The sequence below is a fragment of the Thamnophis sirtalis genome, unplaced genomic scaffold (genome assembly GCF_051295495.1).
Source record: "Thamnophis sirtalis isolate CommonGarterSnake01/CBP01778 unplaced genomic scaffold, rThaSir2_p1.2 scaffold_4, whole genome shotgun sequence".
NCBI lineage: Eukaryota > Metazoa > Chordata > Lepidosauria > Squamata > Natricidae > Thamnophis > Thamnophis sirtalis.
Window position 1 is genome coordinate 1,198,535 of NW_028261384.1, and position 24,314 is coordinate 1,222,848.

The 24,314-nt window shown below is 46.1% G+C and overlaps 2 protein-coding genes across 2 annotated transcripts; both read left to right on the forward strand.

Annotated features, from left to right (window-relative positions):
• The first annotated feature begins 3,056 nt into the window (after nucleotides 1–3,056).
• LOC106553687 (erythroblast NAD(P)(+)--arginine ADP-ribosyltransferase-like) lies at nucleotides 3,057–9,441 on the forward strand. The gene is made up of 3 exons (XM_087712285.1): nucleotides 3,057–3,131; nucleotides 5,135–5,822; nucleotides 8,930–9,441. The coding sequence occupies exons 1-3, from the start codon at nucleotides 3,069–3,071 to the stop codon at nucleotides 9,019–9,021; spliced, it is 843 nt and encodes a 280-aa protein (XP_087568411.1). The 5' UTR covers nucleotides 3,057–3,068; the 3' UTR covers nucleotides 9,022–9,441.
• A 2,319-nt stretch (nucleotides 9,442–11,760) lies between these two features.
• On the forward strand, nucleotides 11,761–24,073 carry LOC148045707 (erythroblast NAD(P)(+)--arginine ADP-ribosyltransferase-like). The gene is made up of 5 exons (XM_087712282.1): nucleotides 11,761–11,857; nucleotides 14,142–14,218; nucleotides 15,281–15,968; nucleotides 16,669–16,819; nucleotides 22,622–24,073. Exons 2-4 carry the CDS (start codon nucleotides 14,150–14,152, stop codon nucleotides 16,797–16,799), a joined length of 888 nt encoding a protein of 295 aa, XP_087568408.1. The 5' UTR covers nucleotides 11,761–11,857; nucleotides 14,142–14,149; the 3' UTR covers nucleotides 16,800–16,819; nucleotides 22,622–24,073.
• The last annotated feature ends 241 nt before the right edge of the window (nucleotides 24,074–24,314 follow it).

Consider the following 24,314-nt stretch of genomic DNA (forward strand, 5'->3'; position numbering starts at 1 on the left):
TGCTGGGTATGCAGTGAACATAATATATAAGAGCCAAGGTGGCGCAGTGGTTAAATGCAGCACTGCAGGCTACTGCTAGATCAGCAGTTCAGCGGTTCAAATCTCACCGGCTCAGGGTTGACTCAGCCTTCCATCCTTCCGAGGTGGGTAAAATGAGGACCCAGATTGTTGGGGGCAATATGCTGACTCTCTGTAAACCGCTTAGAGAGGGCTGAAAGGCCTATGAAGCGGTATATAAGTCTACTGCTATTGCTATTGCTATATTATATTTTTTTATATAGAAACTTTATTGATGGTGGATATGCAATAATCACTTAAGGCCTCAACATGTTTTTTTTAATGTGGCGACCAAAACTGGATGCAGGATTCCAGGTGTATTCTTAATTTGGTTTCTTTCTGATTTCAGGAAGATAGAATCATAGGGCTGAAAGGGACCTCAAGAGGTAATCTAGTCCAACCCTGTGCTTCTACATTCTTGGTTCTATCTTCTATTCTGAACAGGGAGGAAGGGAAGGTTAAGTTTTAATTGTCTTCTCTGCTGGCCTTGCTCAGATGGCTGAGTCTTCAGAGGATGTCTTGACTCTTGATTGGCATCAAAGAGCTGGGCCTCCTTCTTCACTTCCTCTTTCCACAGTGAACGACAAATTAAAAATATAAAAAAAGCAATTGACTCTGTGGGTTTTGATGCATTCTTCCTCTGTTTTTCTTTCTGCTTCGTGTGACTTGTGGGCCCTTCTCCCCTCAGCTCAGGAGTTTCCTCTCTATTTTCAGACCACGGGGAGGGTTCCCAACGAGAATGGTTCGCTTGCTCCATCCTCCTCATGCCCCCTCATCAATTGTCTTCTCGGAGTGCCCGCCTTGCCCCAGTGACATCACCCCGGTGGCTCCTCAACCATTGGCCGCAACTCAGCCATGGAGAGGCATCTCAAACACCTCTTTGCCCTGCAAGGTGACCACAATCCTGCAGAGGCCAAGAGAATTGCACAACGTTCAACTCGACATCATCGCCAAATCGTAAGTTGGGAGCCTGGGAGGGTTCGGCTGAAATGCACCAAATTTATCAATTTCGACTCTGATTTTTAAAATCTATGCTTTTATTCGGGAGGTTTCTATGGTTTTATTCCATTGTTGCGAACGACCCAGGGCCATGTAGGTGAGATGGAGGGTGGAGAAATGTAACAAATAAGTCATGAATCAAATGGGGGAAGTCTCAGCCTCCTGTTGGTTCAAGATGGGGGTGAAAACTCAGAAGTGGGAAGGAAGCGGAGAGAGCCTCGGTATCGACCTTGGGGTTCATCAAGACTTGTGTGAAGGCTGCTCTTGCCTGAAAGACAAAGTGCGAGGGATGGAAGCTTAACAAAGAGTGATCCAAGATAGAAATAAGGAGAAATTTCCTAACAGGGAGGGCAACGAACCAGTGTGCCACCAGAAGTTGTGGGTTCTTCACCACTGGTGAAGATTTGAAGAAGAGATTGGATAGCCATTTCTTTTAGGCTTTCCTGTCTGAGCAGGGGGTTAGACTAGAAGATCTCCGAGATCCCTTCTGCCTTTGTTATTCTATAATCCCAGATCAATGAATCAGTGGAAGGACTTGCTTCCAGAAGTTGCAGGTGCTTCCATCACTGGAGGTTTTCAAGAAGAGATTGGACAACCTTTTGTCCAGAATGGTATAGGGTCTCCTGCTTGAGCAGGGGGCTGGATTAGAAGACCTCCAAGGTCCCTTCCAACGCGGTTGTTTTTTAATTCTGTAATTCTTCCCCTGTGCACGGGGATCCTTCAGAGGAAACTGAGCCACGGAGGAGAAGACGTGTCTCCTCTGCTAAACACCAGCCTCTCTTCGTTTGTAAGACAGCAATGCTTTGAATTTTCAGACGGATCTCCTGAAATGGTCCAGGAAAGCCATTTATCTGAAATGGCTTCAGCAGGGGGTTAGACTAGAAGACCTCCAGGGTTCCTTCCAACTCTGTTATATCTTTATTCCCATTGGGTTTTATTTTCATGCTACGTAACCATCAAGTTCTTATCTTGTTCACCATCACTAGAATTGGGTGTGTCAGTCACTTTTTTCTCTTTTGGGTTTTCCTGGAAACTTCTAAAGAAGCCGCAGCGATTAGAAGCAGGAAACGCTTATAGAATTTCAGAATGACAGAGTTGGAAGGGACCTTGGAGGTCTTCTAGTCCAACCCTCTTCTCAAGGAGGAGACCTTATACCATTTCAGACAAGTGGCTGTCGAGGCTTTTCTTTAAAAACCTCCAGTGATGAAGCACCTACAACCCCACCATATTATTCATCCTCACCCTCCTCTCCACAACCTCCCATCCCTTCTAGCACTGCTGATATTACCTAGTTGGATCATGAAATGTCTGCAAGAAAACCACCAAGCTCAGAGAACACCAAGAACCTCCTTCTCCTCCTTTTCCTCCTCCTCCTCCTCTCCACAACCCCCCATCCCTTCTAGCACTGATGACGTTCCCTAGTTGGGTCATGAAACATCTGCAAGAAAACCACTCAGCTCAGAGAGCACCAAGGACCCATAATCCCTCCTCCTCCTCCTCCTCTTCTTCCTCCTCTTCCTTGTAGCAGATGATATTACCTAGTTGGGTCATGAAACACATGCAAGAAAACCACCAAGCTCAGAGACCACCAAGGACCCCACAGTCCTCCCCCTCCTTCTCCTCCTTCTCCTCCTTCTCCTCCTCCCCCTCCTCTTCCTCCCTTCTAGCACTGATGACGTTCCCTAGTTGGGTCATGAAACCTCTGCAAGAAAATCACCCAGCTCAGAGAGCACCAAAGACCCCACAGTCCTCCCCCTCCTTCTCCTCCTTCTCCTCCTTCTCCTTCTCCTCCTCCTCTTCCTCCCTTCTAGCACTGTGGACGTTCCCTAGTTGGGTCATGAAACGCCTGCAAGAAAACCACCCAGCTCAGGGAGCCTGCAAAAACCCTTCATTTCAACCCTGAGCTCCATGGATTCTCCCTTATAGGTCGGACTTAAATTGTCCAATGTTTTCTGGGTGGGTTTCGCATGCCACGCTGGCTCCTTCTTGGTCTTCTTTTCCCAGGAGAAGCCATGAAGGCCCTCTGGATGGTCCAGGGCTTCTGTCTGATCGGACTCTTCACGGGACCTTTGCAGGTAGGAAGGGAGCAGAAATGGGACTTTCCACCTCTTTAAATGGGGAGGGGTTGACGGAACAGGCGGGCTCCACACCTCCCTCCCCCGCTCTCTTCTTGACACAAAACCCACTTCCTGTTGTTAAGATTGTGGCTGGGTCTAAAAAACGTAGAGATGTAGAAGGAGAAAATCTCCTTAAAAGCTGCCACAAAGAATGGTGTGTGTGTGTGTGTGTCACCCTATTCCCCAGAGCCCCAGAAGGCAGGACAAGAAACAACAGATGGAAACTAATCAAGGGGAGAAGCGACCTAGAATTAAGGAGAAACTTCCTAATAGGGAGGACAGTTAACCAGTGGAACAGATTGCCACCAGAAATTGTAGGTGCTCCATCACTGGAAGTTCTTAAGAAGAGATTGGACAGCCAATCTCTTGAGGAGGGGAAGGAGGGGGAGGAGGAGGAGAGGGAGGAGGAGGAGGGGGAGAAGGAAGGAGGAGGGTCAGGGGAAGAGGAGGAGGGTCAGGGGAAGAGGGGGAGGGGCAGGGTTAGGTGGAGGAGGAGGGGAGAAGGGAGGAGGAGAGGCAGTGGGAAGAGAAGGAGGGGAGGGGAGGAGGAAGGAGAAGGAGGTGGGGGAGGGGGAAGGGGAAGGGGAGCAGGAAGACGGGAGAAGGGAGGAAGAGGAGGGGAAAGAGGAGGAGGAAGGGGAGAAGGAAGGAGAAGGTGGGGAGGGGGAGGAAGATAAGAGGAGGAGGAGGAGGGGAAAAGGAGGAGGAGGAGGAGGAGGGGAAAGAGGAGGAGGGGAAAGAGGAGAAGGAGGAGGAACATCTTGCCTTCATACTACCATTTCCTCCCTCCCATCTTTGACAGGCCTCTTTCTCCACTCAGTTCATTCACTACATAACAGGTTCATTTTTATTTTTTTCTTTCCATCTTAAATTTTAAAGACGTTCACTTAATCCTATTGGCTTCACAGAGCCTTGTAGCACCCTCTAAGTAGTTTACCAACATCAGCATATTTCCCACCATAATCTGGGTTCTCATTAAGAGCCGAGGTGGCACAGTGGTTAGGGTGCAGTACTGCAGGCCACTTCAGCTGACTGTGATCTGCAGTTCAGCGGTTCAAATCTCACCAGCTCAAGGTCGACTCAGCCTTCCATCCTTCCGAGGTGGGTGAAATGAGGACCCAGACTGTGGGGGCAAGTTGCTGACTCAATTTGCTAAAAAATTTGTAAACCGCTTAGAGAGGGCTGAAAGCCCTATGAAGCGGTATATAAGTCTAATAAATAAATAAATAAATAAATAAATGAATGAATGAATGAATGAATGAATAAATAAATAAATAAATAAATAAATAAATAAATAAATAAATAAATAAATAAATTTTACTGTCCTCAAAAGGACGGGAGTCTGAGTCAGTCTCGAGCTGGTCAGGATCGAACTCCTGACAGCAGGCAGAATTTGCCTGCAATGTTGCGTTCTAACCACTGCACCACCGGGATGTCCTAATAATGATTTTCTTCCTTCCTTCATGTGTGATGATGGCTCAGCGGTTGAGACACTGGGCTTGTCGGCTGGAACGCCAGCAGCCCAGGTTCGAGACCCGAGCGCCACAAAATGGGATGAGCTCCCATCCCGACCTCAGCTCCTACCAACTTAACAGTTCAAAAGCATGAAAATGTGAGTAGATAAATAGGTGCCACCTAGATGGAAAGGTAACAGTGCTCCATGAGCTAAGCTGACTTCTGAAGGGGCACCACTTAGATGGGAAGGTAACGGCGTTCCCTGATGTCATGCTGTCCACATGACCACAGAAACATCTTGGGACAGTGCTGGTTCAATGGTCTCAAAATAGAGATGAGCACCGTCGGACATAACTAGTGGAGTAAAATCCACAGGGACGCTGTTACTGTACCTTCCCTCGTGCGCTATTTTGACGGCTCAAACAGAGAACTAGATTCTGGTTGGTTTTCCCAACTGTCACACGCCTTCCTTACTGTCCTTGCTCACCTTCTCTTTTGTCGGACAGGTGTTGTGTCTCGTAGAGATCCCCCTCAACATGTTCAGCAACTCCGTGGATGACCAGTATATCGGCTGCAGCCCCACCAGAGAATTCAAGCTGCAGGAGTCAGGAAATATTCCTCTGGAGGAAAAGTATCAGAAGACCTGGGAAACGGCCAAGAGCCACTGGGACAGCCTTGGCCAAACAGTCGGAAGCTTCAGTGCAATTTACGGCACTGCGATTGTGGCCTACACAGTCGGAGATAGCCTGTACCGTGATTTCAATACCGCTGCAAGAGAAGCTGGGAAATCCCAGGATTCCTACGAGCAATATGCCTTCAAGGACTTCCACCTCCTCCTCACCAAAGCTCTTCAGGCCAAGAAGAAGACGTCCAATTGCTATGAGGTCTTCCGCGGGATAAACGGCATCCATTTCACCACCTCCAACAAGGCGGTAGTCCGCTTCGGACAGTTTGCTTCCTCCTCATTGGACAAAAAGGTGGCCCAAGGATTTGGTGAGGACACCTTCTTCTCTATCAAGACTTGTTACGGAGTGCCCATTCATGACTTCTCATTCCACGAAAAGCAAAAGGAAATTCTCATCCCACCCTATGAGACCTTCACCGTGACCAACTACACAAAGACCCAAAAGGGGATCTTCATCCGGCTGGAGTCCCTGAAGGTTTACAGCCACTTCAACTGTGAAGTCCTGAAAGGTAAGAGGCTGGCAGAAGGGAGAACGTGGGATTCAGGGGTCCCCAGGGAGCATCGCGGCAATATCTGTGGTGGCTGCAAAAGCGAGTCGGTTCCAGATGGACCAAATGTCTATGGAGATGATTGATCATCCAGTTCAGAGGTGTCAAACTCACAGCCCACGGGCCAGATGTGTCACGTGTCCACCACAGCCACCTCCGGTTTAGTTGAGGGGGGGAGTCGCGATATGTCACGTGACGACAACATGACGACGCGAGTTTGACACCCGTGATCCAGGCCACCATTGTCTGAAAGCTGTTTTTTTCTTTGAAAGTGTTTCACTTCTCATCCAAGAAGCTTCTTCTATTCTCTCTGCTGAGAAGCAAAACATTTTCCCCAAGAAAGTCCAGTTGCCTTTTGGCGGGGGGGGGGGGGGGGAAATACAACTTTTGAGTCTTCCAGATAGACCAGGGGTCCCCAACTCATGGGGCATGGTCCACTATTGAGCTGCAGGAAAAATGGGCAAGGGCAGTGGTGAAATCTAATCTTTTTGCCACTGGTTCTATGGGCATCACGTGGGGGGGGGGCAATTTTTTTTCACTTTTTAAAGTATTCTTCTCCTGCTGGTTCACAGCTGAGCTGCGCAATCCTCAGACGCTGGGTTTTTTTTTTACTACTGGTTCACAGAACCAACGAAAATTGTTCCTACCGGTTCGGCCGAACTGGGAGAATTTCACCCCTGAGCAAATGCATGGATGTGAAGCTCCTGTTGTATGAACGGAAGGCACTTGCGCTCACTCATATCAGTGGAGTTTCTTGTGTAAGTGGAGTGTCACACACGAGCACAAGTACTCCACGTTCAAGCATGAAGCTCCTTTTGCATGAGTGAGCAGCACTCACACAAATGGAGCTGCACGCACGTGTGCCTACCTGCCACTCAGGGGTGGGTTCCGTCAGCCGCTACTGCCAGTTTGCTCAGGGGTGCACCCCCTGCACATGCGCAGTACAACTACAATTGCTCTGCACATGTGCAGAAGCAAAACACAAGGTGGCGGCACCTACAGCGCCGCCGGGAGGACCGGTTTGGGGGCATAGCAGACCTGGGTTGGTGCCAGTTCCAGTCACCCAGGCTGTCAAGCTACTACCGCTTTGGCTGAACCGGTCTGAACTGGTAGGAACCAACCACTGCTGCCACTCACTCACACACCCTCGCACCAGTTAAGGTGGAAAAGTTGAGGACCGCTGAGATAAACCATGTGTCTCTGTGGCATGCCAAGCCCGCACCCCAATACCCTACCTGAAAGGTTGAACCCAGGGCCGGCGAGGGTCAGGAGCCGGATAGTTCTACGGGGTCCACAGCCTGAGAGTCGATGGGAGCATTTTGCCCTAGAGGAGTAAACAAGGAGAAGCACATTGAGCACTGAGGCCTCTCCGACAAAATGCAATTTGGTGGTGAGGAAAGTAAGATCTTAGATTTAGGTAGGAAAAACCTAGCTTTGCTTCATGACCACTCCTGATCTTCATCAACCTTAGAATAACTTCATTGTCACTTTGAATGTACGCTAATCATCATACATTAAAATGAAATCTCATTGTATACAGCTCTCAAAGGGTCTCCACCTCTAATACACACTGCATAAACATGGCAAGATAGATAGATAGATAGATAGATAGATAGATAGATAGATAGATAGATAATAGATAGATAAATAGATAAATAGATAAATAGATAAATAGATAAATAGATAAATAGATAAATAGATAAATAGATAAATAGATAAATAGATAAATAGATAAATAGATAAATAGATAAATAGATAAATAGATAAATAGATAAATAGATAAATAGATAAATAGATAAATAGATAAATAGATAAATAGATAAATAGATAAATAGATAAATAGATAAATACAAAATTATGCATATACCTACATATATTACATGACACAGAGAAACAACACAGTCTAGTTCACATGTATTCATGCACATGGCGAGAGAAACGAAACTTGTAAGTTTCCCACATGGATGGCCAAGCGAAAAAAGCTGTTACAGAATCGGGAAGTCCTGCTAGAAATACTTTGAAACCTCCTCCCAGAGGGGAGCGACAGAAACAGACCATGCAGTGGGTGTTTGGGGTCACTAACAATGCTTTGAGCTCTAAGCACGTAGCACTTACAAGCAGCATCCTGAATGGCACTTCCTATCATCTTCTCCACTGCAGTCACCACTCTCTGTAGGGACTTTCTATCTGAGGCACTGCATCCACCAAAACAAACAGTGATGCAGTGTGTTAAAACACTCTCCATTGTGCCTCTCTAAAAAGTGCCCAGGACAGAAGAAGAAAAGTGGTTAAACCCTGGGTTTAACCTTTCAACTGCAGTGATTCATTTAACAAATATGACAAGGAAAATAGTAAAACGGGGCAAAACTCACTTAACCCATTTCTCCCGTAGAAACTGAAATTCTGGCTTCAATTGTGGTCATAAGTCAAGGATTTCCTGTATTTGCTGACAAAAGCATTCTGGTCACAAACGAAGCATCTCAGCAAAGGAGAGAAGATAATGTGGTTCCCCCCCCCTAAATTATCTAGTTTAGAAAATATATTTTTTTGGCGATAGGAAGGGCATCTGGCCACTAAAAACTCAGCTCCATTCAATTGCGGCGACTCCACCTCGCAAGGGATTACAGGGTTATTAAACAACAACATCTGACCTAAAAATGATTTTATTTAGTTTTAAGCGTAATGCAGTGTGTGGGAGCAACGGCTTTACATACAATTTAAAACATTTTAAACATGATTGTAAACCCCCCCCCCTCTTGAGTTTTGTAACAAAGCTGTCACAGTCTTGAAAATCTTACATGATTCAGATGTCTCAGTTACTAACTATCACAATTTTAATTCTAGTTTAACTTCCGGGGATCTCATCCCTTACTTAAAATTTTTCCAAGGAGGGGGGCATGCGTAAGCACACCAACGTGCCTATCATCAATTTTTTTTCCTCATTTTGCTTGTTCGAATGTGTAATTTTCGCTGGATGGATTAATAAATCAATCAAATAAAAATGAATCAATATTGTACTCACTGCCACATTAATCTGTCCATCTCTGACCCTGTTTTTGTCTCCACAGATGCAGGTCTCACAACTGCTAAGGGGATGCCCTTCCTTCTGTGGGGTCTCCTTCTGACCTGGACCACCCTCGGGTCTCTAGGAAGCCTCTGACACCTGGGCCATCAAGGGAGAGAGCCTCCCCTGGGAAGGAGGCCAGGTGCAACATGCAAAATACCTTTGCAAGAAAGTAGCTTCTTTGCCCCACTGAAAAGACGAAGCATGAGGATTTCAGGCAACAAAAAAAGGTGTTTATTCAGGGAGGATGCAGAGACCAAGGAGGTGTCTATTGGATAGTGGATGATTGTATCAGAAATCGACAACTCGAGCAATAAAGGTCTTTGACATACAACGAAAGCTTTGTTTTATTAGACTGCAGAAAACACAGACCTTCCCCCATTCCCCACCCTGACCCACTGTAGGTTGAAACTGCTCCTCCCCCCCCCCCAGCTTCGCTTCTTTATGGACGCTTTGCTGCTTTAATTGGGGAGTTTGAAAGGCAGCCCTATTGTTTGGTTGATCAAAAGGCTAGTTTTGGCCCACTGAAGTAAATGACTCTGACTTCAATTCTGCTCTGCTCTATGAATTCCAATTCTAATTCTGCTATTCTATTTAATTCTAACCTAGTCTAGTCTAATTCTACTATTGTACTATATTCTGTTCTGTTTGTTTCTGTTCTGTTCTGTTCTATTCTAATTTTCTACGATGCTCTACTCATTCCAATTCTAATTCTGCTATGCAATTTAATCCTAGCCTAGCCTATTCTATTCTAATTCTACTATTGTGTTGTGTTCGCCTATTTCTTGCTCTGTATTTTCCTTTTGATTTTCTATATTTTTATGATTCACACACACTTTTCAGCATCCCAAATAATTCCTCATACATCCACATCTCCATTTTACAAGTTGAATAATTTTTACACATTTTTAAATGTTGAGGTTATGCCACATTTACCATATTTTTCAGAGTATAAGACGCACTGGAGTATAAGATGCACTAAGGTTTTGAAGAGGCAATTTTTTAAAAAAAGTAGGTAGATAGATAGAGGGAATGAGAGGGAGAGAAAGAGAGATAAATACAGTAGGTAGTTAGGGAGAGAGAGAGTAGTTAGTTAGATGGCTAGGTCTGGTTTTGCCTTCATCAGTGCTGAAATGATTTACTCAATAAAGTTTTGCATTCGGAGATTGGATCGTCTCAGTCGTGATTGCTTTGGTTTGGGTTCATCAGTCAGAAGGCTGACAGCGAGATTTTGCCCACTGAAGTAAATGATTCTGACCCAAAGGGGAAAAATATATAGTGTAAAGAGAACCCCCTCCCCAGAATAACATATTTCCCTAAGGATGGTCTCCCAAAAGAGAAGAAAAGATCAACCCCTTAAGAATAGATGAGAAACCTCACTTATCTTTTCTCCCCCAAGAATTTGAAGAATTCAAAAGATACAATGCCACCCATTCAAAAAACTCCCATTCAGAAAACACTGCACAACAAAGCAATCTCTGAAAAGGCAGATTGAGTAGATAAAGGACTGAAATTGATTACACAGGTTAGGGCCAATTTAGAAGAACAAAAACATTCATACTTAGATTCCTCTTAGCCTCAAGGATCAGCCACAAGATCATACACAACAAAAAAAACTATAACTAACTATAACTATAACTATAACTATAACTATAACTATAACTATAACTATAACTATAACTATAACTATAACTATAACTATAACTATAACTATAACTATAACTATAACTATAACTATAACTAAACTATAACTATAACTATAACTATAACTATAACTATAACTATAACTATAACTATAACTATAACTATAACTATAACTATAACTATAACTATAACTATAACTATAACTATAACTATAACTATAACTATAACTATAACTATAACTATAACCATAACTACTATAACTACTATAACTACTATAACTACTATAACTACTATAACTACTATAACTACTATAACTACTATAACTACTATAACTACTATAACTATAGCAAATTAGAGTATTGTCTCCAGCCCAAAGAACACGGAAAGAACACATATTCACACATCGATAACAAAGAACTCAGAAACATATAAAAACTCACTCACCAACAAACCCAATGTCAGGCCTGCCATTATATTCCTTTTAGAATTTTGGCCTGCCACACTTTCTCTTATTTCATTATGCTGTTTCTTTAGTATAGTTGATGGGAGGGGGGAATAGACAGGAGTGAGATTGTGGAATGTATTGTTTTCATTCTTTACTAGAAGCCAAGGTCATCCTTTGTCTCCGCACCAGAACACCTGACCGGAAGAAGCTGGGTGTGGATGCCAGCATGGAAGAAGAAGATTGGACCATGTGATGGATTGTGGGTGTGGGGACAAGATCATGAACTTTTAACTGGGTGGGATTCTGATGTCATTTCCAGTATTGGGATTAACACAGATGTGCCTAAGATGTCTGCTTTATTAAATTGGAACCGAAAGGATAGTTTTGCCTTGGACTCTGATTTAATTCTACATGATACTTGGAACGCTGACACCCAACTTCTGGAGGCAACTTCTGTTCCACTGATCAATTGTTCTCCCTGTCAGGAAATTTCTCCTTAGTTCTAAGTTGCTTCTCTCCTTCATTAGTTTCCACCCATTGTTTCTTGTCCTCCCTTCAGGTGCTTTGGAGAATAGCTGGACTCCCTTTTCTTTGGGGCAGCCCCTGAGAGCTCGGAACACTGCTATGTTGTCACTCCTCATCCTTACTCCATTAATAAGGGTGGATGATGCCCCTCCTGCCTCAATTGGCATCGCCCAGATTGCCCTTCAACCATGGGCAGTCACTCAGACAGGGAGGGGCCAGCAAAACGCCACTGAGCAAGCTGCTTTCTGCGAGGTAGCCATAAACCTGCACAAGTGGAACGGAGTCACACAAGGTTCAACTCAACCACACCACCACATTGTAAGTTGGAGACCTGGGTGGGATGGGGTGGGAGACTCAGACCTCAAATGTCTGTTTGAACTCTGCTTTTTAATCTATGTTTTGATTCGGATATTTCTATTGTTTTATTACTCTATTGCAAACTGCCCAAGCCGCGTGGGTAAGATGGGTGCTGTAGTTACAACATCATCAATAAAATCGGGGACTTTGCCCCCTTCCCTTTGTTCGAGACGGAGATGAAAGCTCAGAATGAAATGGAAGCAGAATTCCAAATAAGTTGAAATTAGGGGTTTACTTAGACTTATAGGAATTCCTTTCCTGAGGACAGAACAAGAAACAATGGGTGGACATTAATCAAGGAGAGAAGCAAGCTAGAATTAAGGAGAAATTTCTTGACTGGGAGAACAATTAACCAGTGGAATAATATTTCTCCAGAAGTTGTGGCTGCTCCACTGCTAGAGGTTTCTAAGAAGAGATTGGACGACCATTTCACTGAATTGGTATAGGGTTTTCCTGCTCGAGCAGAGGGGTTGGACTAGAAGACCTCCAAGGTACCTTCCAACTTGGATATTCTGTTATTCATTAGAATTAGAATTAGAATAATTAGAATAATTAGAATAATTAGAATAATTAGAATAATTAGAATAATTAGAATAATTAGAATAATTAGAATAATTAGAATAATTAGAATAATTAGAATAATTAGAATAATTAGAATAAGAATTAGAATAATTAGAATAATTAGAATAATTAGAATAATTAGAATAATTAGAATAATTAGAATAATTAGAATAATTAGAATAATTAGAATAATTAGAATTAGAATTACAGAGTTGAAAGGGACCTTGAAGGTCTTCTAGTCCAACTCCCTGCTCAGGCAAAAAACCCTACATCACTTCAGACAAAAGGATCTCCAATCTCTTCTTAAAAAGTTCCAGCGTTGGAGCATTTACAACTTCTGGAGGCAAGTTGTTCCACGGGTTAATTGTTCTCCCTCTCAGGAAATTTCTCCTTACTTCCAGGGTTCCTTCAGAGGAAAGTAAGGCAGGGAAATGCCATCTTCTCTTCTTTTCTGAGTCAATAACTGTTTCAATGGATTTTCAGACTAATCTCCCATTTTATTTTATGTACGTGTTTCTCACAGACAAGTAGTAGAAACAGGTGTATCCTTCTCTCTTCCTGTTTACTTCCTGGGGACTTGTATTTAGCAAATAATTAACAAAGCACAGGGAAATGGCAGAGAGATAGAAGTGCACGGAAGTGCACAAGAAGCCACAAAATGAGCACAAAATATTCACATCAATCAACACGAGACCACAAATACACACAAATACAAGCCACAAATAGAAGCTTAAAGGGTTCACATTCCCTCCACTTGCCTGTTGTCTGTTCCCACCATCCCACGGACCACTTTCATGTTTTTCAGGAGCCTTTCAGCTGGCTCTGCCCACTTCAACCTTGCTTCCCTGTTGAATGCCTCTTCTGACTTAAAGTAATTCAGTATGGATGCCCACAAAATTCATTTCTACAGACATGCCTTAGGAGATAACCTTTGGAGGTCAGGATTGAACTGGGGGGGGGGGTCCCTCGTGCTCTTGGAGCTGGGTGGTTTTCTTGCAAACGTTTCATGAACCAACTAAGGAACATCATCAGTGCTAGGAGGGAGTGGGGTTTGTGGGGAGGAGTAGAGGAGCAGAAAATAGAGGAGGAAGAGGAGGAGGACGAAGAGGAAGAGGAAGAGGAAGAGGAGGAGGACTGTGGGGTCCTTGGTGCTCTCTGAGCTGGGTGGTTTCCTTGCAGGCATTTCATGACCCATCTTGGGAACAGCATCAGTGCTAGGAGGGAGTGAAGTTTGTGGAGAGGAGCAGGGAATAGAGGAGGAGGAGGAGGAGGAGGAGGAGGAGGAGGAGGAGGAGGAGGAGGAGGAGGAGGAAGGAAGGACTGTGGGGTCCTTGCTGCTCTCTGAGCTGGGTGGTTTCCTTGCAGATGTTTCATGTCCCAAGTAGGGAATATTATCCATGCCAGATGTGTGTGCGTTTGTGGAGTAGCAGATTTGCAAACGGGAGGAGGAGGAGGAGGACACCCCCTCCAATCTCTCTTCTAGCACTGAGGAACTTCTGTGCTTGGCTCATGAAATATCTGCAAGGAAGCCCCCAGCCCACAGAGCCCCAGAGACCCCCTCATTTCAATACTGAGCTACAAAGATTGCCCTTTATTGGTAGGACTTAAACTGATCAACGTTTGGTTAAGATCGTGGGTGAGGTTTTACACGCAACTGTGGTTCTTTCTTGCTTTTCTTTCTCAGGAGTCACCATGAAGACGCCATCCATCCAGATGGTTCAGGTGTTGTGCCTGATCGGACTCTTCACTGGACCTTTCCAGGTACAAACAGAGCAGCTTCAGGAGAGGGAGTGTCCACCTCTGTAAATTTATGCTCTTTGCAATCATCTGGTTGTTAGCATTCTCTCTGAGGGTCATTGAAGCCAACTGGAGGTTTATCTGTGCCCTCCGGGTCACCCGGGTAGTACAAATGGGTGTGGGATCTTCTTGGAACTGTGGAAAGGACCATCTTGTTGATTGGGGATAGATGGTGTCACATCCCTCCCCCTCTCTTGAGAGGGGGCTGTTCAGTCTTAATGGAGACAGCCTCTTTGACCCTTCTTTCAAACCAGGGTTAGGGTTAGGGTTAGGGTTAGGGTTAGGGTTAGGGTTAGGGTTAGGGTTAGGGTTAGGGTTAGGGTTAGGGTGAGGGTGAGGGTTAGGGTTAGGGTGAGGGTGAGGGTGAGGGTGAGGGTGAGGGTGAGGGTGAGGGTTAGGGTTAGGGTTAGGGTTAGGGTGAGGGTTAGGGTTAGGGTTAGGGTTAGGGTGAGGGTGAGGGTGAGGGTGAGGGTGAGGGTGAGGGTTAGGGTGAGGGTGAGGGTGAGGGTGAGGGTTAGGGTGAGGGTGAGGGTGAGGGTGAGGGTGAGGGTTAGGGTTAGGGTTAAGGTGAGGGTTAGGGTTAGGGTTAGGGTTAGGGTTAGGGTGAGGGTGAGGGTGAGGGTGAGGGTGAGGGTGAGGGTGAGGGTGAGGGTGAGGGTGAGGGTGAGGGTGAGGGTGAGGGTTAGGGTGAGGGTGAGGGTTAGGGTTAGTCTTCTCTCTTCAGAATGGGGACTTTGCTCTCTTCAAAAGAGGGTCTTTCAAATGCAGATGAACTGCTCAATCTTCTCCTGCTGGGTTTGTTCTCCTATGCTGTGCTCCTATGGCCCCGAAACAGGGATGAGTACCGACCCCAAGAGCTGGGCCTGGGTTGTGGAGTAAAATCCACAGGGACCCCTTTACTTTACTTTCCTCCATGTGTTTTTTGGGAGGCTCAATAAGACAACCGGGGCCAACTGTTGGCTTCATCAACCGATGGATTCTTTCCTTTTCTTTGTGTCCTTCCTCAACTTCTCTTTTCTCTGACAGGTTTTGTGTCTCCGAGAGATTCCCCTCACCATGTTCTACAACTCTGTGGATGACCAGTATGTTAACTGCAGCCTCGAGACAGAGCTCGAGCTGAGGAAATCAGGAAAGATTCCCCTGCCAGAACAATATAATGCAACCTGGGAAAAGGCCACACAGCACTGGGACAGCCTTGGCCAAACAGTCGGAAGCTTCAGTACAATTTACGGCACTGCAATTGTGGCCTACACAGTCGGAGATAGCCTGTACCGTGATTTCAATACCGCTGCAAGAGAAGCTGGGAAATCCCAGGATTCCTACGAGCAATATGCCTTCAAGGACTTCCACCTCCTCCTCACCAAAGCTCTTCAGGCCAAGAAGAAGACATCCAATTGCTATGAGGTCTTCCGCGGGATAAACGGCATCCACTTCGCCACCTCCAACAAGGCGGTAGTCCGCTTCGGACAGTTTGCTTCCTCCTCGTTGGACAAAAAGCAGGCCCAAGTATTTGGTGAGGACACCTTCTTCTCTGTCAATACTTGTTACGGAGTGTCCATTTATGACTTCTCATTCCTCAAAACGCAAGAGGAAGTTCTCATCCCACCCTATGAGACCTTCACCGTGACCAACTACACAAAGACCCAAAAGGGGATCTTCATCCGGCTGGAGTCCCTGAGTGTTTTCAGCCGCTTCAACTGTGAAGAACTGAAAGGTAAGAGGCTGGCAGAAGGGAGAACGTGGGGTTCAGGGGTCTGAGGGAATTTCTCAGTCACATCTACTGGAGAACCGAGTCAGTTCCAGTGGACCAAATGTCTCAATCATCCAGATCCTGGTGGTCCCGTAGGTGTTCTTTTTCTAAAAGGCAACTGGATTTTCTTGGTGTTTTCCCTGCTTCTCATCCAAGAAGCTTCCTCAGTTTCATTGGATGAGAAGCAAAACATTTTCAAAGAAAACTCCAAGACCTCCCTGAGGTTGTTCACTGATCATGTTCCCTAGTTGGGTCATGAAATGTCTGCAAGAAAACCACCCAGCTCAGAGAGCAGCAAGGATCCCACAGCCCTTCCTCCTCCTTCTCCTCTTTGCTAACCCACACTGTCTTCTAGCCCTGATAACGTTCCCTAGTTGGATTGTGAAATGTCACGAAGGAAACCACTAAGCTCAGAGAGCACCAAGGACCCCAGAATCCACCCTCCCCCTCCCCATCCTTTCAAACCCCTCCCTTCTAGCATTGATAATGTTCTCTAGCTGGGTCATGAAACACCTCCCCAAAAACCCACCAAGCTCAGAGAGCCCCAAAGACCCCACATGTCAACCCTAAGCTACAAAGATTCCCCTTTATTGGGTAGTACCTAAGCTGACCGATGTTTTATAAGATCGTTGCGTGCGGCTTCTCCTTTTTTTTCTTTTCCCAGGAGTCAACACGAAGAAGGCCATCATCACGGGGGCCGCGGTCTTGGGTGTGATCGTATCGGTCGGATTGATCACAGGACTTGTCGTGGTACAAACCAGGAAGCTTCGGCAGCGGCAGAGTGCGCCTATTTAAATCGGTGGCCAGACAGGCAGGTATGTTCCCACCCACCCACTCCCACTTGACAAAAAAGCCACTTCCTGCCATGACAACCTTGGTCGTGTCTAAAAAAGGAGAGATGGTGAAGAACCACATGTCCCACTGACTAGGCCTGTCAGCCTCTGCTTCGCTCTTTGCTTTCGGCTGTCATTGAAACGGGGAGGGGGAGGCATGGTATGTGGGAGGGGACGTCTTAAGTACAGGAGTGATTGTAAAAAGGAAGTTTTGTTCTCACCATCTACTGCGCATGGTGAAGATAGTGGATTTGCCCACCAAGACCAACTGTCCGGCATACCAACCTGATGATGCTTTTCAAAGATGGAACCCACATTACGCCTGTTGTGCGGATTGGACTATGGGATGGGGTTACCAAGAGGAGGGGGATCGGCCACATATTGATATCTGTGACTATGCGCGTGTTTGCCTCAGACCTTGTTTTGCTTAGCTGCTAGCTACTCATAACCAGCAAAAGTACTCTTAATTCTGCAAAATGGAGTTAAGTGATTTCTTTCTTGGTTGCTGAGGGAGGCTGGCTTGGCAAGGCCGAGGACAGGGAGAGGGTCCCTCCAGGCCACGGAAGCCACAGGATCATCTGCCTTGGGGTCCTTTCCCCCTCCTTCTCCTCCCCACCAGCCCATCTCTCCTCCACGACTGTGATAGCCCTTGCCGTCAAATTATTTCCAAAGGGAGAGGAGGCTGCATGAACCGAGGGATAGAATCAAGGCTTAGGGTTAGTAACAGCAACTCCACTTAGGCCCAGGGTGTCAAACTGGATTTCATTCAGAGCTGCATCAGGGTTGTGCTTGACCCAGGAGGGCTGGGCATGTGGGGGTGGGGGTGGCTGTGGTGGGCGCAGCCATGGTGGGCATTTGACACATTTGTGGCTGGCAGATTGCTGCTGGAGGTTGGGGAGGCCCAAAACGGGCCATGCGGGGACTCCTGAGAGCCTCCGCGCAATCCGCTTTTGGACAACAGAGTGCTGCTAGAGGCAGGGGGGATTCCCCCCAACAATCTGGATCCTCATTTGACCCACCTCAGAAGGATGGAAGGCTGAGTCAACCTGGAGCCTAGTGAGATTCAAAATTGCAGTCAGCAATTTTTTATGTATATTGAAATGGAATTATAAATACCATCAACACAAAAGGGAGTTTGCTCAGAAGCTGAAATACACCAAGTGAATTGGAGGAAGAGTGGGAAGCAGAGGAGAGAAGAAAGATAGGAAGAGAGGGACAGGAGAGAGGGTGAGGGGGGAAAGATGAGGTGTATAAGGAGGAGTGGTAAGGGGAGAGAGGAGAAGGAGAAAGGAAGGGGAAGTAGAGTAGAAAATGATGGAGGGAAGACAGGATGTAGAAGAGTGGGAAACAGAGGAGAGAAGAAAGATAGGAAGAGAGGGATAGGAGAGAGGGTGAGGGGGGAAGATGAGGTGTATAAGGAGGAGTGGTAAGAGGAGAGAGTAGAAGGAGAAAGGAAGGGGAAGTAGAGTAGAAAATGATGGAGGGAAGAAAGGATGTAGGAAGGGGGAGGAAAGAGGGGGAAGAAAGTGTCGGATAAGGTATAAATATGGTGTATGGAGAGCAGAAGAGCCAATAACTGTTTTTTTCCCCTTTGGTAGTTGATGATAAGATGAATTGATGTAATTACTTAATAATACAACATGATATTGACTATGTAATAGTATACATGTGATTATATGCTATGAAAATGGAAAATTTAAAAAAATCTATGCAAAAAAAAAATTGCAGTCAGCCAGCAATCAGCAGGCATAGCCTCCAGCACTGCATTCTAACCACTGCGACCAGTGGTGGGATTCAAATAATGTAACCGGTTCTCTGCCATAATAACTGCTGGCTGAGCGCGGTTGGGTGGTCTTGTGACTGGGTGGGCGCGGCCAACTCGATGTCACTTACATCAAGGGGCGTCTGGCCTATGGCGTACGTGCCAGAGGTGGCACACCGCATTCTCTCTGTTGGCACATGAGCCGTCGCCCCAGTTCAGCTCTGCTGCACATGTGTGCACATCTCCCATCGGACACCTGGTCTTCAGGTCTCTGCCAGGCATGTGCGGAGGGACATGCCACGTGTGGGGAACACATATGCGGGGTGCATGCATTTGGGGGTTTCACACGTGTTTGCACACATTCACACGTGTGCATGCACGCTTTGGGCACTCGGTCCGGAAAAGGTGAGCCATCACTGACCTATCCTGCACCTGTGCATTTGAGTTTTTCCTTGCCTAAGTGTAAAATCTTACTTTACTCTCCATTCAATTTCATTTTTGGTGAGAAATGATGTTCCACAGTGGCGTTCATAATGATTTTTGCAAAATGGACTAAAGCTTGAAGAACACACCTCTGCTTACACTGATAGATTTCGTTGTGTTTATTTTGTACAATCAAGACTATATGCTATACCATAGATTCTTCTTTTTGAACATTAAAGGATACAGTCAAGCAAACGTTCCCAATCCATTGTAAATGAAAACACATTTGAAAGGCATTTTCAAAGCAGTCGGCTAGGGGATGTCTTACCATCCTTTCTCTTCCGTTTTAATTCAGTCCTTCTGCTTTATTATTCCTTTTCTTGGGACTTCTTTCAATATTCCCAAACTTCCGCAGATCCTTCTTCCCAAAGAACCACTTCTAATCTAACTGGAATGCATTGTTTCCATTCTCAGTTTTTCTGGTTATGGAACTTCCCTTCTCCTTCACTCATCATTTCTCCCTTTAACGATGCTTGTAGAGACTTGCAAGAAAAGGAAGCATTTAATTTTGGAGCGAGAGCAGCCTGCAGCATCCATGCCCGGCTTCATCCAGAGCAGTTATTCCAGCACCAGTCCGGTGGCCACCACCGCCTCATGAACCAACCAGCCTGCCTGGCTCATGCCCGCCAGATGCTCCTGGCCAGTCTCCCAGGGACCAGGTGCAAAGGGACGATTGCGCCTGGCACCACATTGCCCTAAAAGGCAGGCAGTCAAGGCTCTGGGTCCACCAAAGGGGCCGAGGGTGGGACTTCCTCCCCTCTCTCTTTTGTGGAGATTTTAAAATAAAGGGCTGGGAACATCAAGCAAGGCACATGCTGCAACCTCCCCCACCACCACCGGCAGCTGTGGGCTAGGCAGCTATGGCCTTTGGCTGCCACTGTGAGAACGGTGCGAGCCCCATGGGCTGGAAGATAAGGCTGACAACATGGATGGAAGATCCGCTCTGGGCTTCCTGCATTCAGCCAAAGGGTCGCCTCAGTTGAAGGGAGGGAACATGACGAAGCTTGACCACATTTTAGGCCCTGCTCTGGGCTGCTGCCTGCTCCAACTCCCTCCACGTTGGGTCCTGCATCTAGCCTGCGACAAGGGGACATTCTGCTTCTGGACCAGCCTGGCCAGCAGATGGGCAAGCAGGTAGTCCTCAGGAAAAGAATTTTCTCTCAGGCCTCTCACCCGCAGGCCCTGTGGAAGCCAAAGCTGAGCCCAGAAGGCGGCTGTGTCCCCCCCCCCCCAAGGTGGCCCTTTGGCTGATCATAGCAAGCCTAGAGCAGATCTTCCTTCCACACCATCAGCCTTACCTTCCAGCCCATGTTGAGGAGGAGGAGGAACAGCTGGGTCCAAAGCCTGTGTCAGGTTTCTGAAAGATGCCCTAATTAACTTATGAACCTCAAGCCAAGTTTAAAAAGAAATCCAGTCATTTATTAGGAGCAACATCTCGGCAATACCTGCATGGAGTCAGATCTAATTTCAGTTTAATTATGGCTGAACCTTACCCCTTTTTCTCCCCTCCCCTCAATCTGTGTCATAAATCACATTCACCAGCTAAGTGCAGCAGCAGGTTGTAAAATTTCAGCCTCACAAGCCTGCGGTAGTAATCTGAGATCCAACTCTAGCTGAAGGCATGGGTGGAATTCTCACACACACACACACCCCTTTCCTCCAATGTCAACTTGATAACAGACATGGAAATGATTTACAAGTTGACATCCTGATGCGGAGATGCACAGAAGGCAGAGGAGAGGAGAGCATTGGAACTCTATGGGCCGATCTTGGGGAAGAAAGAGCCATGGCTGCTAGCGAAGCCCCACTCTATCACTGGGGATAAAAGGCAGGGAGTGGAAATGAATAGATGTGGCAGGCAATTATTCATCTCCCAGCTGGTCAGCCACTGATAGCCTGCACTTCTGAATCCTGAATCCGAGTGTCTGTGTGTGTGTGTGTGTGTGTGTGTGTGTGTGTGTGTGCGTGTGTGTGTGAGTGTGTGTGTCTGCTGGAAGAAAGCAAGCACACCTTCCACACACTTCCTTTACAAGTACGGAGAGAGAGGGGGGGGAGAGAGAGATGAGGAAGAGACTCCTAGTGTGTTGGGCCAGTTCAGGGGGAAAGGGAGCAAGCATCTCTTTCCACAGGACTTAGAGACTTCCTAGCCTGCTGTGAGAGAGTGGCTGTTGGTGCTCCTAATGGCTTGTTGTGTTTGGGAGCTGAGTCAGAACAGGCCCCGGTTGGGGTTATAAGTTGAGAACTACCTGTAACTTTGAGAGGGAACTAGTGTCAGAGTGAAACACCACTTCAGTATGAGTCAGCAGTGGGCTGCAGCTGTCAACAAAACCAATGTAATCCTAGCCAGTACCCACCCCCCCTTTCCTCCAATGTCAACTTGATAACAGACATGGAAATGATTTACAAGTTGACATCCTGATGCGGAGATGCACAGAAGGCAGAGGAGAGCACTGGAACTCTATGGGCCGATCTTGGGGAAGAAAGAGCCATGGCTGCTAGCGAAGCCCCACTCTATCACTGGGGATAAAAGGCAGGGAGTGGAAATGAATAGATGTGGTAGGCGACTATTCATCTACCAGCTGTTCAGCCACTGATAGCCTGCACTTCTGAATCCAAGTGTGTGTGTGTGCGTGCATGTGTGTCTGCTGGAAGAAAGCAAGCACACCTTCTACACACTTCCTTTGCAAGTATGGAGAGAGAGAGGGGGGGGGGAGAGGGAGAGAGATGGGGAAGAGACTCCTAGTGTGTTGGGCCAGTTCAGGGGGAAAGGGACTTAGAGACTTCATAGCCTGCTGTGAGAGAGCAGCTGTTGGTGCTCATAATAAGGGAAAGTTTCGTTAACTACAAAGGGCTTGTTGTGTTTGGGAGCTGAGTCAGAACAGGCCCCGGTTGGGGTTATAAGTTGAGATAGACGATGTCCTATCCCTTGCCCTCCTCTGTCGAGAGAGGACTTTTCAATTTAGATGTAGATGACTTCTTTGACCCATCTTTCAAACCAGAAGTCTTCAAACAACTTCAGAAATAAAACCAGAAAGTCTAATTGATTAATGAGTCTCAAGCCAAGTTTCAAAAGAAAACCAGTCATTTATTAGGAGCACCATTTTGGCAGTACCCTATTGCAGCCAGATCTAAGCCTCATTTGAATTATGGCAGAACTTTACCCCCGTTCCTTCCCTCCCTTCAGTCTGTGTCATAAATCACATTCTCCAATGGGGTGCACCCCTCACAAGCCTCCTGTAGTAATGTGAGAACCATCCCAGGCTGAAGGTATGCGTGGAATGTGCTCCCCCACTTTCCTCCCCATGGAAATTTTATGAGTTGACAAAGAGCAACAAAGGTGATCGGGGTCTGGAGGCTAAATTGTAAAGAACAGCTCAAGGAACTAGGTATGTTTAGCCTAATAAAGACCTTGTAGACATGATAAGAGCTTTCAAAAGATTGGATAGCCCTCTGTCTGAAATAGAAAGGAAATTAAAGAGATTATTTAATTCGCTGCCACATTAACCTCTCTGCTCCTCACCCTGTTTTTGTCTCCACAGCTGCCGATTCTTAACTTCTATGGGGATGCCCTTCCTTCTGTGGGATCTCCGTCTGACCCGGGTCTCTAGGAAGCTTCTGACAACTTGTTCATCTAAGGACAGAGACTCTCCCAGGGGGAGGAGACTGGGTGTGATGTGAAAAATACCTTTGCAAAGTGGCTTTTCCCCTCCACCTGACAAAACCAAGCACAAGAATTTCAGACAATTCAAAAAAAGGTGTTTATTCAGAGAAAGTGAAGTCTTTCTATAATGTGCCGAGATCAGGGATTGTGTATATGTAGGATGGTTATAGCAGTTATCAAGAAATCAAGCAAAATCTTTGATTTGAACTGAAAGATTTTTTTTTAATCAGGGAGTTTGGAAGGCAGCCCTATTATTTGGTTGATGAAAAGGCTAGTTTTGTCCCACTGACATTAAGAAGACATTGAGAGCCAAGGATGCATTCTCAGGTGTTTGCCAAAAGTAACAACTTTTTCTCATAACAATACAATAGCATTCAATGGGACAAAGTGACCGGCAGTAATAGGGGGAGGGAGAATTCTATACTTTAATTATGGGGGTTTCCGTGGGAATTGGCTAGATCTGGTTTTGCCTTCATCAGTGCTGAAATAATCTACTCAATATAGTTTTGCATTCAGAGATTGGATCGTCTCATTCATGCTTGCTCTGGTTTGGGTTCGTCAGTTGGGATGTTGACAGCTGGTTTTTGCCCACTGAAGTAAATGATTCTGACCCAAAGGGGAAAAAATATAGTATAAAGAGAACCCCTTCTCCAGAATAACATATTTCCCTAAGGATGGTCCCCCAAAAGAGAAGAAAAGATCAACCCATTAAGAATAGACGAGAAACCTCATTTGTTTTTCCTCCATCAAGCGACCCCATAGGCATAGTTTAGAGGAACTATCTTTCATTAAAAACATACAATGTCACCCATTCAAAAAAGTCCCATTCAGAAAATACTGCACCACAAAGCAATCTCTGAAAAGATGGACCAACTTGGTAAAGGACTGAAATTGATTAGGCAGGTTAGAGCCATATTAGATAAACAAAAACGATTATATTTACCTTAGCCCCAAGGATCAACCGTAGCACCAGACACACAAAAAGAAAAACTATAACAGCAGTTAGAGTATTGTCTCCAGCCCAAAGAACACGGAAAGAATACATATTCATACCAGATCTGAATCAGATCTGAATGGGGGAGGGGGATTGCTGTAGTTGATTGGAACTTTCTTTTTGAAACAAAAGTCTTTCCACTGTCAGGAAATTTCTCCTTAGTTTCAGGTTGGTTCTCTCCTCATTTGGTTTCCATCCTTTGTTTCCTCTCCCGCCTTCAGCTGCTTTGGAGAAAAAGGTTGACCGCCTCCCCCTAGGATAGCCCCACAGTGACTGGAAGACCCCTTAGTTAGCCGTTCTCCAGGATGGTAGATGGTCTCTTACTTGAGCAGCGGTTAGACTAGAAGACCTCCAAGATTCCTTACAACTATGCCGTTATTGTCAGCCTCTGCTTTGCTGCTGCTTCGGCTGCCATTGAAACGGGGAGCGGGGGGCATGGTATTTGGGAGGGGACTGCTAATTGTGCTGGAGGAAGATTCTGGAGTTTCTGCTGCCTGTCTTACTGTGCATGTGGAGGAGGTTTCCCGCCAAGGCTAACGGCACCGACATTTCATTTTGGTGATGCCTTTCGAAGTTA